The following is an 18,170-nucleotide window of genomic DNA, read 5'->3' as shown; positions in this document are numbered from 1 at the left end:
TTAAAATAAGACAAATAGGAGGAGTTTACAGGAAAGTCATTTATGTGATTAATGTAGCATAATACAGGAATTTCAGATATAAATCATACACAGAACATGATTTCTGTCTCCATATAAAATAAGCTCTGTTATTTGTGGCTAGTACAAATTTCTGAAATATAATTAACAGTACAGTACATAGAAATGCATTTTTGTAATTTTTTTTACAAAACTTTAAGATTTCTTGTTTTAATTTTTAAATTCATTGACAACACATTTAGAATGGCTTTACGGCACTCTGATTGGGAACCACTGGTCTAAAGGTTTTGTCAAAATTATTAATAATTACTATATGGATGTCTTAGTTGTTATATTGTTACCGACTGTAGAGTTTGTATGTGTAAGTTATGATTTATCAAATACGAGTTGGAAAATTTCTGGATAATAAATAACCCATTAGCATATGATATAAATAACTATGAATAACTAGAAGTAGACAAAATATAAATTTAATAAATTAACAGTCAGAAATTTTGGTCATTAAATTCCACTATCAGATTTTGTGAATCTAAATACATTAGACTTATATTTGATCTTAAAATTATTAAATACTGTTATCATTTTAGGTTATTTCTTTAATTTATTCCAGTTTAATAATAATATGAGTTGTATTAAATTTAATGTGCATACCATTAACAATAAATTAATTTAAAAACAAAACTTTTAAAGAAATGTTTTTATTATTTAATTTTACAGACTTTTGCAATATATTCAAAAATTGAAGGTAAAGCCTTAACTCCATCAGAAGTTTTCACAGGACTTGCTTTATTTAACCAGTTAACTGTTCCATTATACATCATACCATTTGTTATTCCAATTGTGATTAATTCTGTAGTAGGTATTCTAAAACATTAATATATTCAGTTAGAAATATTTTGTAGATTTTAAGTAATTAAACTTTTGTACTTTGAATTATTTCATAATTATCAAAGTATTTAAACAAATGATATTGTTTTGAATATATATTTTATGATAATATTTATTTAATAATTTTTATGATTTAAACAGATTACAGGCATTTATAAATAAAAATTCTTAATTTTATTACCGTATATTCCGGCATATAAGACAACTGGGTGTATAAGACAACCCCTGACTTTTACAGTTAAAATATAGAGTTTGGGATATACTTGCCGTATAAGACTACCCCTCTTCCGATGCACACCAAATAAAAGTAAAAAGAAATCAGATTTGATTTCAATATGGTAATTTTAATTCAAATGCTTATGACATGCAAGTACTTAGCAGGTAAACTATCACTTATAAACATAAGGCTGTTTGTCATCAAACAGGAAAAATTCGGCGGAAAAATACATTCGTGATAATCGCTATCGTGACCATCTTTTTCGCTATCAATTCTTTTCTCCCGATAATTTTTTTTTATTTCAAGAAAAAGATCAATTCTAGCCCGATTTTGAAGCAAGATGGTGCAACATACCAGCCCGCCCTTGTATCCTATTACTATACCTCCTTCTCTGCCTCTCAGATCTCACACATGCCACTTCACTGCAGTCCTCAGGAGCGAGATCTGAGAGGCAGAGAAAGAGGTACGGTAATAGGATACATACAAGGGTGGGCTGGATGAGTGAAAGATGCATGTTTTTCTGGGCACAGCGCCACTCTATCTCTATCCATACCCCGGGCATCCCAGCTGACTGCAGCACCCATCCTATAAGATGACCCCTGACTTTTGAGATTTTCCTGGGTTAAAAAGTCGTCTTATATGCCAGAATATACGTTATATTAAATATGAGAGTTTATTCAAAATATATAACATTTGTTTAAATAGATTAGGTTAAATTTAAAAAATTAAAATTATGAGTAAATTTGACTGTATTTAATCAAATATTAAAATAGTTTTATATTATATATTTAATGTATATTTTTAATTTTAAAGGTTAGTACAAAAAGACTTTCTGAATTTTTGAATCAGACAGAAGTAGATCTTAACGTACCCTGGCGTGATGATGATGGACCTGCAGCAACAGTTGAATATCAACCAGAGAGCGGAAGTGTTTTAGTAAGGCTTACATTTTATTATTTAATTGTATTATTTGAAAATTTTAATGTAGACTCTATACACTAAATTTATTAATTTAATCATCTCTTAATGTTTATTTCCATTTTATGTATTTTATGAGTATCAAATGCTTATGTTGTCTGTAAGATAATTACAAATATGAAATATGGATAGGACAAATTGTAATATAAAGTATATTGTAATTTATCTTTATTTATGATAAAATTTAGTTTAATTTGTGTACACTCAAACTTAAGTCTAAACTGCCACATAATATTTTTGGGTTTTATTAAAATTAATTTTAATAATTTGATAATTATAATTGCCCAAAAACATAGTATTTTGAGACTTGATGAATCCAAGCTTAGTGTAGATTTTAGAGTTTGCGTTCATGTTTAAATACTATATATTCATTCCTATTTTTGAATTTTGATATCTACAATACATTCAAACAACAAAAAATTTATATTTTTAACAAGGTCCAAATAAATATTCTGTTTACCTTAGTTACATTTTATTTAGGTCCATCCATATATATCATATATTGGCAATACATGACACTTAGTAAATACAATTAACTAATTGGACTGCAATTTGAAAAAATTGTAGATGTATAAATTCCCACTGTTGTCCATCTGGCTGTCTATTTGTCCTTCCTTAATCTCAAGAATGGTGTTAGATAGATGAAAGTCAAGACCAGATATGGAAAGCTTAGGAGGCCCAGTCTAGACCAGAATTCATGTGAATTCAATTCAAAAATTTTCCCCTAAATGGAGCTACATAGATGACTGGCACAACTCTGTTGTTATTAGAATTTATATTCTGTTTTGCAAACATCTCTTTAATTATAATTATCAAATTATTGCTGTTAGCAACAATACTTTTTCATGACATTTCTAATGTGCACAAAATGAATCACTATTATAAGAAACAAGATATCTTAAACAGAAATAAATCAACTAAATATTTAGAAAGTTTACCATAAATATACATAATATTTCATTTAAAAGTTTAGTTTTTTTTTTTTTTTTACACTTTTCATTCTGTTGAATTAATAGGGCCATTGTTTTCATACCCATCATGGGTTTGGCCAGGCCCACAATGCAGACAACTGGGTGGTGAAGGACAGGATTGAACCTATCTAGGGCAGTTTTATCAATAGCTTTTGTAGAACCTGAAAAACAACCCAGAAGTTTAGGCTTAAGTTTGAAAACTATATATATAGTTTTCAAAGAGACCTTTTCAGCATAGGTTAGGCATTGCGGACTGCAACAGACAAAAATACAATGGATATTACATTGTCTCATGACATGTACTTATTTTGCTGCTATCTGCAATTAGCACAACATGCAGAAGATGCAGAGCAATTTGAGTGATGCAACACAATGTTAAATTCACAGTATGACAAATGACAACTCTTTTAAGCACATTTTATAGGCTGACAAGGTACCGTTTTCCTGGAATGGAGTGTCATAATCATCATGAGTATCAATGGGCAGAGCATGTTCCAAAATGTTCACAACATATCATGACATCGAAGTGTATTTTACCCTGAATGTTTGCTGTAGAATTTAAGATAAGTAGCTTTTTTGGTTCAGTATTCATTAATGGTACCTTGAATAGTGACTGATTTCTGAGCATCCTAAATATGATGATGAATGAATGGCCTGATGACTTGCCATTGGCACAGTTACAGCAAGTTTGATACCAGCATGATGGTGCACCACCTCATTTCCAGACAGATGTGTGCCAATGACTCTCATAGTTGTTTGGAGCTGCTGTTTATGACAACACAACCCTGTTCTGTAGTCCAACAATCCCCAGACTAGACCCCTCTGGATTCTTGTGGATCATCTAAAAGCATTGATGTATAATGCATATCCAGCAGCACCGCATGAAATATTGATGAACTAGAGAGACATATACAACAGGCATGGGAAATGGTGACATGAGGAATCCTATATGCTAACCATAATGTCCTGCTCAAGCATCTACATCTTTATATATCACTGAAGACAGTCATTTTGAACATGTCAACAAAATAAAACTTGTTTTTTTGGCTGCAATTTGAAAAACTATAAAGTTCCACTGTCGATCATCTCTCTGTCCATCTGTCCATCTTTCCTTAATCTTTCCTGAGAACAAAGTAGATGAAAGATGAGATCAGATATGGAAACCTTAGGGGCTGGAGACCCCAATCAACTATATAAGAATTCTCAATGCAAATTGGAAGTCATGTTATTTCAATTCAAAACTCTTCCCCTAAAAGCAGTTGATAGATGACTGATACAACTCCATTGCTAATGGAAAAGTATGATGTATAGGGGCAAGACACTAATAATTTGAGATGGAGAACATATATTTTAAATTAAATTAAAAATATGATTAAAAATTGCAGCCCAACATTGTGATGATGACACAATAAATAATTGCTTGTTTGTATTAGTTTCTGCAATGTTGTTTTAATCCTTTATAGTCGGAGATTATTTGTATGCTAAGCTAAATCTTAAATTGATTCCCTTCAGTTATTTTAGTGCTGGAGCAAGTATGCATCAAATGCATAGATGATTAGTGCCATTGTATAAATGATTAAGGGACTACATAGATTAACAGATTCAAACTTCCATACATAGTGAGCGTGACATTAAAATGCTTAAAAAACAGTGAGGACTCCCTTAATTTAAAGTATAATATGCAAACTATTTTTTAAAAAGTCTTTTATGTCTTTGTTATGTTTAAATTATCATATATCTTCTCCATTTTTAAAAGATTTTAATTACCACACGTCCATTACATTTAGTAGTTTGAATCTATTAATCTCTGATGTTTAATTAAGTAAAAAACAACAAGTTTTTTAATGTTAAAATGCAATGATGAGACAGGCTTAGTTTAAAATAATGTTTTATCATATAAAACTTTTAACTTTTTTACTGTTCAGCATTTCATTGTTGGTATTTTGGTTACTACAGATAACAGCCTCTGTCATCATACATGAATTTAAGATTGTTAATATAAAAATGAATTTAGTTTTAAAAAAATTAAAATTGACATTTGTTGAAAATAATTTATTTATAATGTATATGTATTTCTAGCTTCATGTAAAAGATAACTTTGAAAATAAAACTGGGACAGTTTTAGGATTAGATGATTCGGATGGAGTGTTTTTACCTGAAATAATTAATTATAATGTCCAAGATAGTCATGTTATAGTTTCTATACAAAATGGATATTTCGCATGGGGTAATGACACCGTTTTATTTGACATCAATCTTCAAATTCCTTCAGGTATGTTTATTTTAAAATATATTCAATTTTACTTTTTCAGTTGTAGAATTTAACATATGAAAAGTACAGTGATTGGTCAAATTTTGACTGGTAAATTTTTAATTTTTTATAGTTTTGATACTACAAGAGCCCAAAAACGTAAAAAAACTTACAAAATTGTGTTTGTGTTGGTATCTATTTTGCATTATATCTCAGGACTGAAACTTGGCAGGATTTTTTCTATATATTGGACATTGATGCTATTAAATTTTGGAGGTTAAAGGTCAAAGGGTGGGGAAATAGAGGGGTTATGTCATATCTTGAGTTGAGTCAAACTTAATAAAATTTTACTCATTATTGACATTTACAATATCTTTAAAAACTCATCTGTACCCTCAAAATTAAGTCTTTTTGCCTTTTTATAAAAATTAATAATATAAAAGTTGATTTTTAATATAAAGTCTCATAACAGATGACCCCACCCACAATTTTGTGCTAATGCATCTTGGAGTTTTTAAATTTAAATATTTTTTAAATAGAGAAATTTCTCATAATATAACAAAATTACTTCGTGTAAGCTTTTGTTTATTACTAAATTTTATTAAAAAATTATATCATGGTATAATTGAAAATTATTGGACTTCCTAATGGTCCCCTTAACCTCCTGTTCAAGTGACGGGAAAGTCAAGTAAGAGTCCTTGCCAGCTTTTTATCTTTAACTATTGATTAAAGAAATATGTATACATTTTAATTTCAAATATAGAAATATTTGAATAAAATAAATTAAAAGAAAATTTGATTGTAGAAGCCACAGTTAGGTCCCCTATTTTATTTTAAAGTGATCATGTTGAAGTTCATACACATTAACTTACATGATATTACAAAACATATCACATTGAAGGATTTTGAGCCTTGCTTTATTTCAGTTTGGCCATGTGCAACGTTAATGCACATGCTCAGGTGTTGTTTTGTTTCCTCAAAGACTTTTGACATTTTCAGCTGCACAAGATGCACAGTTGTCACAATTCTGTAAATAAGCTTCTGAATAGTGACGTCACAAACACAAACTTTTACATAATCTCAGAGGAAGAAATCTGGGGGAATAATGTTGGGGAACCTTGGAAGCCATGGATTATCACTACTGTATCTAATTTGGTTTTCAGAAAAATGTTCTGTTTTTTCTTATATGTTAAGTGCAAGTTTAAATCCTTAGCTATTCTATTGTAAATTTGTTGGAGGGATGTTCCGTAACATATAACAACCCGATTGGAATACAGTTAAGGGTTGTGGATTGAAATGAAGACTTCATTACTGAGCAAATCATATTGCCTTATGTCTGGAAGAACAATTTCAGTCAGAAGAAAATTACAAGGCACAATATTTGAAATCCTTCACTGGGATACATTTTGTAATGATACAATTTAAAATGTATGGATTTCAACAAATTTGCTCTAAAATAAAATCGGAGACATAATTATGGCCACTTTATATTGTATTTCTATTGTCATTTTAAAATGAAAAGTTTAATTGAGTCCACATATTTCGCATTGTGTAAATCAATGAAAGAAATTTTCATTGATTTTTTTTTTCAGATCAATGCAAATTTTTTCATTCAAAAATTTTTGAAAAATTTTATTTGGAATAGAAAATTTTTTTAGTAAATTTCTTTTACTTAATAATGTATTGCTACATGCTATATTTTATAAACTATTCTTATAGATGATCTCACATAAAACTGGCCCCATTCACTGAATGAATAAATTATTGTAATTGTCTTTTGTCCAATTTGTACTGGAAAAAAGACAAATAAGATAAAATAAAATTTGACAAAGGAACAATTTGGAAACAGTTTTATTCATAAAAAGTATAGAAACTTTCATAACTAATGCTTTGTCATTTTAGGCAATTCAGTTTTATTCAATTAGTAAATGGAACCAGTTTTATGTGGGACATCCTGTGTAACAGAAAATATAGAAAAGCAATTTTTGCCAAAAGAAATCAAATATGTTTATGGCAGAATGTGTGGCTGTATTGCAACAACAATCAATTTTTAGAGCAGAACATTTTGCATCTATTCCAATTAATTCAATCCCACAACTTCTTCAATACCTTCTCATAGAACTTTTTCATGACTGTTATTCTTTGGGACATAAATTCAGTCAGCTTGATGGGTGAAGTGACTATGTGATTGTCTTAAATTATGAATACATTGCTTATTTAAGGCAATCAAAATATTTATTCTAGCTAAGAATGGCTTCAAGAAAGCTGAAAACATTTCTAGAATAAATATTTTGTTTCCTTCAGTAAGTAATGTATTCATAAGTGTTGATCTGTAAATATACTTTAAAGTTGTTTGTAAGTAGTTCATACAAGAGTTATAGCACTTGAAGTACTTTCTATTGGCAACCATTTGGGAAGCAGGGATATCAATAGTTTGTTTTGCCTCAGGTACACATTACTGTTGATCCAATACTGTATAATTTCATAGATAGCATCTTTGGCATTGAAAGTGATGATTGACATTTTTCATTTGCAGTTTTCCTAGCCATATTTGTTTCTCATAGGGAGAAGACACTGAACACTATTCTAAACTCTGATATTTTGTTTTGGGATCATATCAAGATACCCAATTATCATCACCAATAACAATTCTATGCAAAAATGTTGGGTTATTGTCAACACATGATATGAAATTGATGCAACACACAAGTCTTTTTTCTTGTTGCTTGAAACTCAAAAGAATGAGTACAAATTTTTATTTTACTCAGTTCTTTTAAAATTTCTCATATGGATTCCTTATTGTTATCATCTCAGCAAGCAACCTTATTGAAATTGACATGTTTTCAGTCATTATTTTTCTAATCTTTATATTACAATCTTTGGTGTTTGAATAGAGATCAGTTGGGCAAGTTAGGGATTATCTTCTAACAACTTATGTCTTTTATAAAAAAGAAAAAAACAAAATATATATATATATATTTCAAACACTTGCTCAAGGCAAGCATTCATTAGCATATGCTTTTTTAAACTTGCAAAAATTTCTGTAACAATAACATTTCTCACTTTACAATAGAATTTGATAACTGCTCTTTGTTCCATTTTTTTATTTTCTGATGACATGCACAAAACTACTGTTTCTCTCCATCATAAATTATAAACTACTAACAGGTCAAGTTCCAAGATCACACACTAGTGGATCTAACCATATACTATTTTGGACTCCAACGTTAATACTAAACGTAGAGTGGTGCAGTCTCATTATTTAATTAACACATGGTATATAAGTGAAATGACGAAAAGTGGGGACTGTATGTATAACAAAACTTACCAAATAACTAAAAAATAATATAATGAGTTGGAGTAGATTTATTTTAAAAGTGGAAGTTTTAAATACAATTTTTTCATTTAATTTAAAAATTTGATAACAATGAAAATCCTTTGACTAGTTAATAAAAACATTGCAATAGAATTCATTTTCCGTAGGGACAAAAATTTATACTTTTAATGAGATATGAAATAAATACGATCACAATTTTATCATTTCATAATACAGTAGAGCATCGATTATCTGACTTAATTGGGGACTGGAGTTGGTCGGATAACTGAAAAGTATGAAAAAATACATTATTAGTATAGTGTACTAGGCCTGGTTTAAATACTAGCCTTCCTTTCATGGTCGAGCCAGTGCTGCCAGCTAAAACATGCAAAAATTTAACAAAAATAATATTAAAGTAGCCAAGACATGACCAAATATTGTAGCTCCACGTCGCTAGCGGACATTTGAGTTTGCCGACTAGAACGCGGTTGGTTAACCGATAAGTTGGTTAATCGGGGGTTGGATAATTGATGCTCTACTGTATTTAGATATTTGATGATTGACAAATTAAAACAATAAAACATAAAAATAATAAACTCATTAGAAATTTACAAGATTGAAAACTATTTTACAGTAATTCAATTAGAATCTTTTAAAATATTGTATTTTAGTGATAAAAATGTTAAATTATATTTAAAAGTTGATATTCTTATACTTTTTAAGGTAAACTAACAGCAATTGTTGGACCAGTAGGTAGTGGTAAATCATCATTGTTATCAGTGCTTTTAGGTGAATTGCATACATTGAAAGGAAATGTTCAGTGGTCAAGGTATAAAACTATTTGTGTAATTCAGTTTTAAACAATTATGGAGCATTTTTAAAGAAATGTAAAATTTTGTTTTTGAAGTACTTCGTATGTAGCCTACGTTCCTCAAAAGCCTTGGTTATTAAATGCTACATTGAAAGAGAACATACTATTTGGACAACCATATAATGGAAGGAGGTAATGAATTTCAATAAATGGAAAAGATTATTATAAATAATTTTAATAATTTAATAATAAGTATATTACAGAAATGTTTCATTAAACATTTCTATAATTTCATGAATCTGTTCTTGCCTATTGCAAATATATTCCACTCAGTTTTTTATTGTGAGGGATATTATAAACACATTAAATGGTCTTTCCCCAAAGTAAGTGTACTGATTTTTCATTTTAATAACTGTGCAGTTTAACACATCATTAATTGGTTTTTTTGCATTGCTAGATATCTTAGCAGCATATCTAGACCTGTTTCAAGTTGATTGGTTAATTCAAACGTGCACAATTTCTGTTTGTGTACGATAGTGTTTTAACACATTGTTACGTCTGAAATGAAGAAAAATTTCTAACAACATTATGCTATCAAGTTTTGTGTGAAACTCAAGAAATCTGCAACCAAGACATTTGCAGATTTAACCAAAGCTTATGGAGATGCCACCTTATTGAGAAACATGGTGTTTGGATGGCACAAAGATCCAGGGTAAAGACAATGCTTATCATTCTTTTGATAGCCATGGAATTGTGCAAAAAGAATTTTTATATTCTTCAGGACAGACAGTAAATCAGGCCTTCTACAAAGATGGCTTTGAATGACTTTGAAAATGGGTCAAGCAAGTCCGCAGGGACACTGCAGAAGATTGGGTACTGCACCACGATAATGTGGCTGCTCACACAGCGCTATCAATTTGAGAGTTTTTGGCCAAAAAGAATCCCCACACATTCACAACCTCCCTACAATCCAGACCTAGTTCCGTGAAACTTCTACTTATTTCCTAAGATAAAATCCAAGTTGAAAGATCATCATTTTGGGACAGTAGAAAACATCAAAAAAGGAGATCATTTGTAGTTTGATGTACGCTTGTATATTTTGAAATAAAAAATCATTTACATTTACTTTTGGGACAGACCTCATATTGTAACATTACATTACAGTGTTATATATGCTATTATAACATTGTGGTTTTGGATTAATGATTATGATTTTCAAACACTGTTATGCAGTTCAAACATTGCAATTAAAATCTCAACACAGCTATTTAAAATAATTAAAACAAAATCTTTGTTTCTTAAATAAATATTACTGGAATAATAAGGCAAATTTTTAGCAAAAATGAAAACATATTTGACATATGTGAACAAATAAACATGTTCACAAGAATGTAACATATATTAGGATTTCCCAATTGAAAAGTGGATATGTGTCATATTTTATTATGCAAAGTAGCAATTGGTAGGCCACCTTACAGGCGAGTAAACTCAATATAGGTGAAGCATGGGCTACATTAAGTATTGGTGGGAATAGATTTTATCTCCAGTAATTGGCAGATTTATGTTAAGTTAGTTACAATGGAAGCATCCAGAATCAAATCAGAGGCAGTAGTTTGATTTTTAGTGGTTGAAGGGAATAGGAATGCCAACATCTATAGACTATAATGAAGACCCTTAGTTACTCCTTTGTATTATTGCAGGAGATGAGACAGTGCCAACATTACACTCCCAAAACGAAGAACAAGAGCAAACAATGAAAACACTCATCCTCCCTAGCACTTCATAAGTCTGTAACAATGCCAAGTGCTGGAAGAGTGATGTTGAGGTTTTTTTACTGCTGTGTGACTTTCACATTTTTGGATCTCTCAAGAAAGCTTTACAAGGGCAAAGATTCATGTTGGACAATGAGGTGAAGGATAGGGTCAAAGAATTTTTTACTAGCAGCTATCAAAATTTTACACAAGGGACATCGATCTGCTTGTGAGATGCTGGGATCTTTGCTTAAACAAACATGGAGATTTCTTTTAGATTTACAATAAATATTTGCCAGTTCTGAAGGGTGTCCACTTTTCATTTGGGCAACCTTTATACTTTTATTTGCTGAGATAGAAAGATTCATGTTTATAGTGTGAAATCAAATCATCTACATATAGAATTACAGCAAATTTGAAAGATAATACTTAATGTTAGAAACTGCAATTTCATTTGATTAGTGAGGCAATCCAAAAATTTTTTATTTTTCTATAATATAACAGTAAATAAGGAAAAGAATTACTGACTTTTATGCCTTGATATAATAATAAAGTATATTTTTATTATTTATGAATTTTTTCTTATAACTTATGCATACATAACTTTATTACAAATTAGTTTGTTTTTATAGATATCATCAGGTAATACAAGCGTGTGCACTTCAAGCCGATATTAACTTATTGCCTTGTCATGATTTAACAGAAATTGGAGAGCGTGGTGTAAACTTAAGCGGTGGACAAAGACAAAGGATTGCTCTCGCAAGAGCATTTTATTCACAAGCTCGTATTGTAATTTTGGTAAGAATTTATCTTGTAGTATATAGAAATTTTTTAATTTTTTAAAAAATTACTCATCTTTTGTACCCCTTTTAATATACCTTCAATTTTTTTCCAATGGGAAGAAGTTTTTTTATAAGAAAATTGTTCTAACCAAAGGAAAAGATGAATTTATTAAAAAATAATTGAGGAGGTGTCTAACAGATAATTATAATTTTCAGGTTATACTTTGGTTTCAATGAATGTAAAAGTATTATATTATTTAGTAGTGATGTAATTTTAATTGTATATAATTTTTTTCAATATTTAATTCTAGTAATAATTACAAATGTAAAATTCTGGATGAATCTATATAGAATTTAGTATTTTAAAGTTCAATTTACAAAGACGTTTAGAACTTTGTAATCTTTACAGGATTGTTTTAACTTTCTTATATGTAATAAAATATTTTCAAGAAATTTTTATTTATAGTCAAAGTTCTGTTTTTTATTTGATGTTCATGTTTATAAACACTGTCAAGAAATGAGCAGAGGTTATTCAAAAGCATTCAATTATATATAAGAAAAAACAATAACATAAAAAAAAACATTAAATAGTTTTAAAGATTAATTTGAGAAATTGGAAAGCATACAATTTAAATATTTTTAAAATGTTGTTGTTAATTGAATAAATATATAAAAAGAACAAGCAAAAGTGATTGTGACAATGTCACAATGCTGAACTGCAATTTTTAATCGTATTTTTTATTTATTTAATTTAAAATATATGCTCTCCACCTCAAATTAGTAGTGTCTTGCCTCTGTGCATCATACTTTTCCTGATAACAGTCATGCCACTCATCTATGTAACTCCATTTTTGAATTGAAATCACATGATTTCTGTCTAGACCAGAAGTTCATACATGGTTAATTGGAGCCTCCTGCCCTTAAGCATTCTATATCTAGTCTTGACTTTCAACTATCTAACACCATTCTCAAGATTAAGGAAGGACAGACTGACAGATGGATGAGAGTGGAATTTACAGGTCTACAATTTTTTCAAATTTCAGCCCAATTAATATGCATGGCAGACATCTACATTTAGATACTAGAATAGTCTACAACCAATTAAATTAACAATATTAATATTTACAATATAAAACTAATGATTGCTTTGATAAAATATCAATGATGCTAAATAAATATACAGAGTAACCACATATTTAGATCCATAGAAAAACAAGCTACTTTATTTAATTAAACATCTGAAATTATAACAATTGCTGAAATTTGTGGTCTTTAACCTCCAAGCAGTTTTAAATGCACTGAATACATGATCTTTGAACCATTCTTAAGTTATTTGTACTGACGTTATCATGTTCTAATACAATTGCCTCCTTAAGTGCATTGATAGTTCTAGGCCATTCTAACAAAAGAATTGTCATCACATTTAGACATAAGAAGGAAAAATCAGTACTCAAAAATAAAAAGACTTTTATACAAGGCAAAAATTATTTTATTAATCAATCAAGGTTATTGTGCTGCAATTTGAAAATTGCAGATCTATAAATTCCCACTAGTATCCATCTGTCTGTCCTTTAATTTCAAGAACAGAATTAGCAAGATGCAAGTCAAGATTACACATGAAAAGCTTAGGGGCAAGGAATTCCAATTAACTGTAATATATGAACTTCTGGTTGGACTGTCATGTGATTTCAATTCAGAAATTTTCTCTAGAACGAAATTAGATATGTGACTGGCATGACTCTGTTGTTAACATGTATGATTTACAGGCAAAAGATGCTACTAAAATTTAGAGCAGGTATATTAAAGTAAATTAAAAATATGATAAAAAAACTGTAGCCTGGTATTGTGATGATATAATAAAAATTGCTTGTAGTGAATAAAATTAAATCACCACATCCTACTTTATAATACACTCCTCAAAAGTGAAAGTGAAATTGCAACACCAAGAAGGAATGCATGTGGCCATATGCAAATTGCAGGACCGGTAGAGGTGACAGATATATGCAAATAATTAAGTTTGCATATGCATTGGGTCACATAGTACCAGTTTCAGGCTATAAAGACCAGCAGCCAGCTCGGACCGTGAATGCTATCAGTGACAGTTCATGGCAACCAAACTTTCAAAGAAGTGTAGAAAATGCCTCAGAAATGACAGCAAGCTGAATACCACCAGTTAATGGCTAGGGAACAAGACTGTATCCTGGAGATGCTCGACCTTGGTTTGTCAATCCGTGCAGTTGCCATGCATGTTGGGCATGATGTGAGTACTATCCAGTAATGTAACATGGACACAGGAACATCTGTGAACATGCCAAAGAAGGATTGGATCACACCTGCACACAACAGAGTGCACAGACTGGCAAATTTACCAAATGGCCATCAGGACCCACTTGCCATGGTATGTGACATCCAAAGCCATCTGTTTCCGTCAATGGGTACATCTGTGTCTACCCAAACCATTTGCAACAGATTGCATGAAGTCAGGCTGTATGCATGGCAACCAGCAATGGGGGTACCGTTAACCATTCAACACGGCTGCAGTTCTGGTGTGGTGTCATCATTGCACTAAATGGCATCAGGTATTGTTTATGGATGAATTCTGCTTCTGTCTTTGGAGGAATGATGGCCATGGACGAGTGTGGCAGTATTCTGGACTATGCTACATTCCAGCCCTTTTCAGATTGCCAGCCTGTCATACCAGACATCATGGTTTGGAGAGGTATCATGTTTGATCATCAGATAGCCCTGGTGCACAAAATTAATTTACTTAGCCATATAATAGCCAAATAATTTGGCAAATTGTTTGGTTTGGATTAGTTCTTTTCTAGGAGTTGAACTTGCAAATAGTTTGTTACATGACTTCTTTTTTGAACACTTCTTTCCTGATATACTTTTATATATTTTTTAAAATTGAAATGATTATTTACTTATTATATTTTTTTAATTAATACAATTCGTTTCCTACAGGATGACCCTTTATCTGCCTTGGATGCTCATGTTGAATCACATGTTTTTGAACAAGGAATTAAAACTCTTCTTCTTCGACGACAAAGGACTGTAATACTTGTAACTAATAAACTGGAACATCTTACACATGCTGCAAAAGTAAGTCATAAATATCAAAATTTGCTTTTGTGAGTTAGTATGATTATTATATAAGTATGACTTTGTTTATGCCACTTCAATTTATGCTCGCTTCACTTTTGCACCTCTCATAGATGAAAAAATTGGAAGGGGTTGAACTGTGTTCAACGTGCTAGATACATACAGTCCTGATAGTGTATTAAAACTATAATACTAGGTGATTAAACTATAGCCTAAAATTTTAATGAATAAACAAAAACTGGAATGAAATTGTGTGTAACATGTGAGAAAAAACAAATTACACTAACCACAAACTAAGAATTACAAGTGAACTGACAAATGCACCAGTGTCTGGACAACAGGATACTGAGAGATTAATCTGATTAGTTTTACTCTCATCCTTGGCTATACCTGCTTTCCAGTTCTTTTAATTAGTGCCTTTTTTCCCCTCTTAGTTACTCATAGTTTTACTAGGTTTTTTGTTTATGGTCAATCTTTCACTTCTTTTTAATATTTCCAAATATCTACCACTATGTCCCTAAAACATGTTATCAAGTGCACTGAGAACAAAAATAATTGACAATTGTAAGTAGAGTTTAAAATCTGATACTCATAAGAACCCATTAACTCCACATCTGCACTCTTCAGGAATTTGAAGAACTTAGAGGTCACAAAGGGGAAGGATGAGATGACTTGGTCTGGGGATAGAGGAGAGAAAGGTTCTCAACTTTCATCCTGGATGTGTGTGGAACAGACATAAAATTTATCTGGTATTGTGGTCACCTTTCTTTTTAGTTCTATTATTGTATTCATTAGTTCTATTATAGTATATTTGGTGATATTACAACAATCAAAAGAAAAATGGAAATTATCCAGTGAATGGAGAAAGATGGCACTCAAACCAGACATCTATTATTTTTAAAGCAATAAATTTTTCCCTTTCATAAAAATTAATAATGTGTTGTTGAAAATTGTTTTATGTTTAAATTTCAGAGAATATAACTCTTCGAGTATTTTGTATCAATTACTAAAAATCTTGGAATAGAATCTAATGTGTTTACATATGTTTTCCTTATACTTTTTGCTTCAATTTATGCCAGAAATTTTGGGAACCTAATCCTGGCATAAACTGAGTCATACCTGTATATGGTGTGAGTCAAACAATTAGAAATTCATTAAAAAGGAGAATTTAATAGATTAGAATAGAGATTGTACATGCTTGTTATTCACAGAAGTTTTAATCAAAAACTTATACTTAATTTTTACATTTTTTAATACACCTATCCCTCGTTTTACACGGTACTTCTTTTACACGTTTTCACTTTTACATGGTTTAAAAAATAAATGTAGAAAATAAACTGGCTATGATCAAAAGAAACAATTTTTAACTTTAATCTACATCTATATTCCAATCCACCTTAATTATATGTTGTAGTTGACATTTATGATACTAGGTGACAGTTTTATTTGAATCCGTCAAATAGTAACTGATAAACCGATATAGGGTACCCCATACGCACGAAGTTGCATTCATTGCACATAGTTTTAAACCAGAAAATTTTAATTTTTCATATTCATAAGTAACAAATGATTACATTATTTTTAATTACATTTTTTTACATTACATTACATTACATTACACAATTACATTACATTTTTATGAATCTTTCAGATTTTATTTTTTGTTCTCTTTGTACTTTGTATTTAATTAATAAAAGAATATATATTTTTTCCTTTCAATATTTTTGTTTGATTTATGTACCTTTAAAAAATTGAAAAAATTCATAATTAATAAACAACGAAATTATGCGTTTTTTGCATACTTTTCGATTTACACGGTTTTACATTCAAAAAGATACAAATTCGATTTACACGTTTCTCTCAGGAACCTATCTTCTGTGTAAATCGAGGGATAGGTGTATTACATTTTGTAGATTATGTACTTAGAAAAAGATTATTAAATTACACTTATAAACTTTAATAATTGAATTTGATATTTTACAGTTTTAGCAAACAAGTTAATATTAAGGCTGTTAGTTTATATTTTGCTATTTGTCAGTTATTGCTTTATAATAAACTGCTATTCATATTATAATTAAGTTTAAGTTATTATACTAGTGAACAAATCCTGGGTCCTTTTGGGGGTTGATGAAAATTATGTTATATATATACAGTCAAACCTGTTTTTATGCGGGGGATAGGGACCGCATTAAAAAAAACGCATAAAAAAATCTCACGAAACTTCACGAATGGCTGTAAATAATAGTTTTCGCAACACAATTAAAAAATATTTTTTTTTATGCGGTCAACAGGGACCGCATAAAAAAAGTCTCACATAGAAAATAACTCAAAACCGTACGAAATAGAATTTATTGACAACAGATGTCAGCACTTGACTGCATCGCCTGGTCTATCGTCTGTTTTACATATTTTTGTCCAGGTGGTGTTTTGTTGACTTAAAAAGTAAATTATTTCATTTTTCGCATATTCATGCAATAATATTACTATAATAAGTGCATTTATGCTATAATAAGTTTATTTAGCTATAATAAGTCAACGTAAGACATGACGAATCGCACGAGACTAGTCGCCAACTATACCGCACAAATTAAAAATTCGCATTAAAAAAAATCGCACAAATAAAAAGAGAGCGCATAAAAACAGGTTTGACTGTATATATCAACCCTGTGATGTACAGTACTTATGGAGGATGTGGGTGTTGACCCTTCCTTGAAGGCTTTAAGAATAAAATTTAAACTAAAAAGCCTTAAACAACAGATTTAAAATTACATTTTATTAATGAATAATTCAATACCAATCAATTATTTCATTTCTTATTATAATAAAAAAATGAATGCTCAGTTATCAATCGCTTACTTATACTATGTGATTGCGGCTTGTTATAGATCATAGTTTGGATATCGAGTTTTTCAGATGTATTGAGATATATTGGGAACATTCTAGAACATTTGTCCGGCAGGTGTATAAGGGACACTCATTTGTCAGCAGAGGGGATGCTTAATTTTTCTTCATTCTGATAGTTCTTTTTAGATTATCCTCCCAGACCAAAATCTTAGTTATGCCATTGCAACAACCCCTTGCA

At 30.2% G+C, this 18,170-nt stretch overlaps 1 protein-coding gene across 1 annotated transcript in view; it reads left to right on the top strand.

The window, feature by feature from the left end:
• The window catches only part of LOC136979585 (ATP-binding cassette sub-family C member 9-like), an 80,383-nt gene that overhangs the window by 37,800 nt on the left and 24,413 nt on the right, over nt 1-18,170 (top strand). The window contains exons 10-16 of the mRNA XM_067275608.1: nt 736-873; nt 1,937-2,059; nt 5,152-5,344; nt 9,363-9,468; nt 9,547-9,642; nt 11,834-11,999; nt 14,951-15,088. Coding sequence (XP_067131709.1) covers nt 736-873; nt 1,937-2,059; nt 5,152-5,344; nt 9,363-9,468; nt 9,547-9,642; nt 11,834-11,999; nt 14,951-15,088 — 960 coding nt within the window. The remainder of the gene's footprint in view (nt 1-735; nt 874-1,936; nt 2,060-5,151; nt 5,345-9,362; nt 9,469-9,546; nt 9,643-11,833; nt 12,000-14,950; nt 15,089-18,170) is intronic.

The sequence above is a fragment of the Centruroides vittatus genome, unplaced genomic scaffold, assembly GCF_030686945.1.
Source record: "Centruroides vittatus isolate TY-2023 unplaced genomic scaffold, ASM3068694v2 contig_1157, whole genome shotgun sequence".
Taxonomy (NCBI): domain Eukaryota; kingdom Metazoa; phylum Arthropoda; class Arachnida; order Scorpiones; family Buthidae; genus Centruroides; species Centruroides vittatus.
This window is presented reverse-complemented; position numbering and strand designations above follow the sequence as displayed.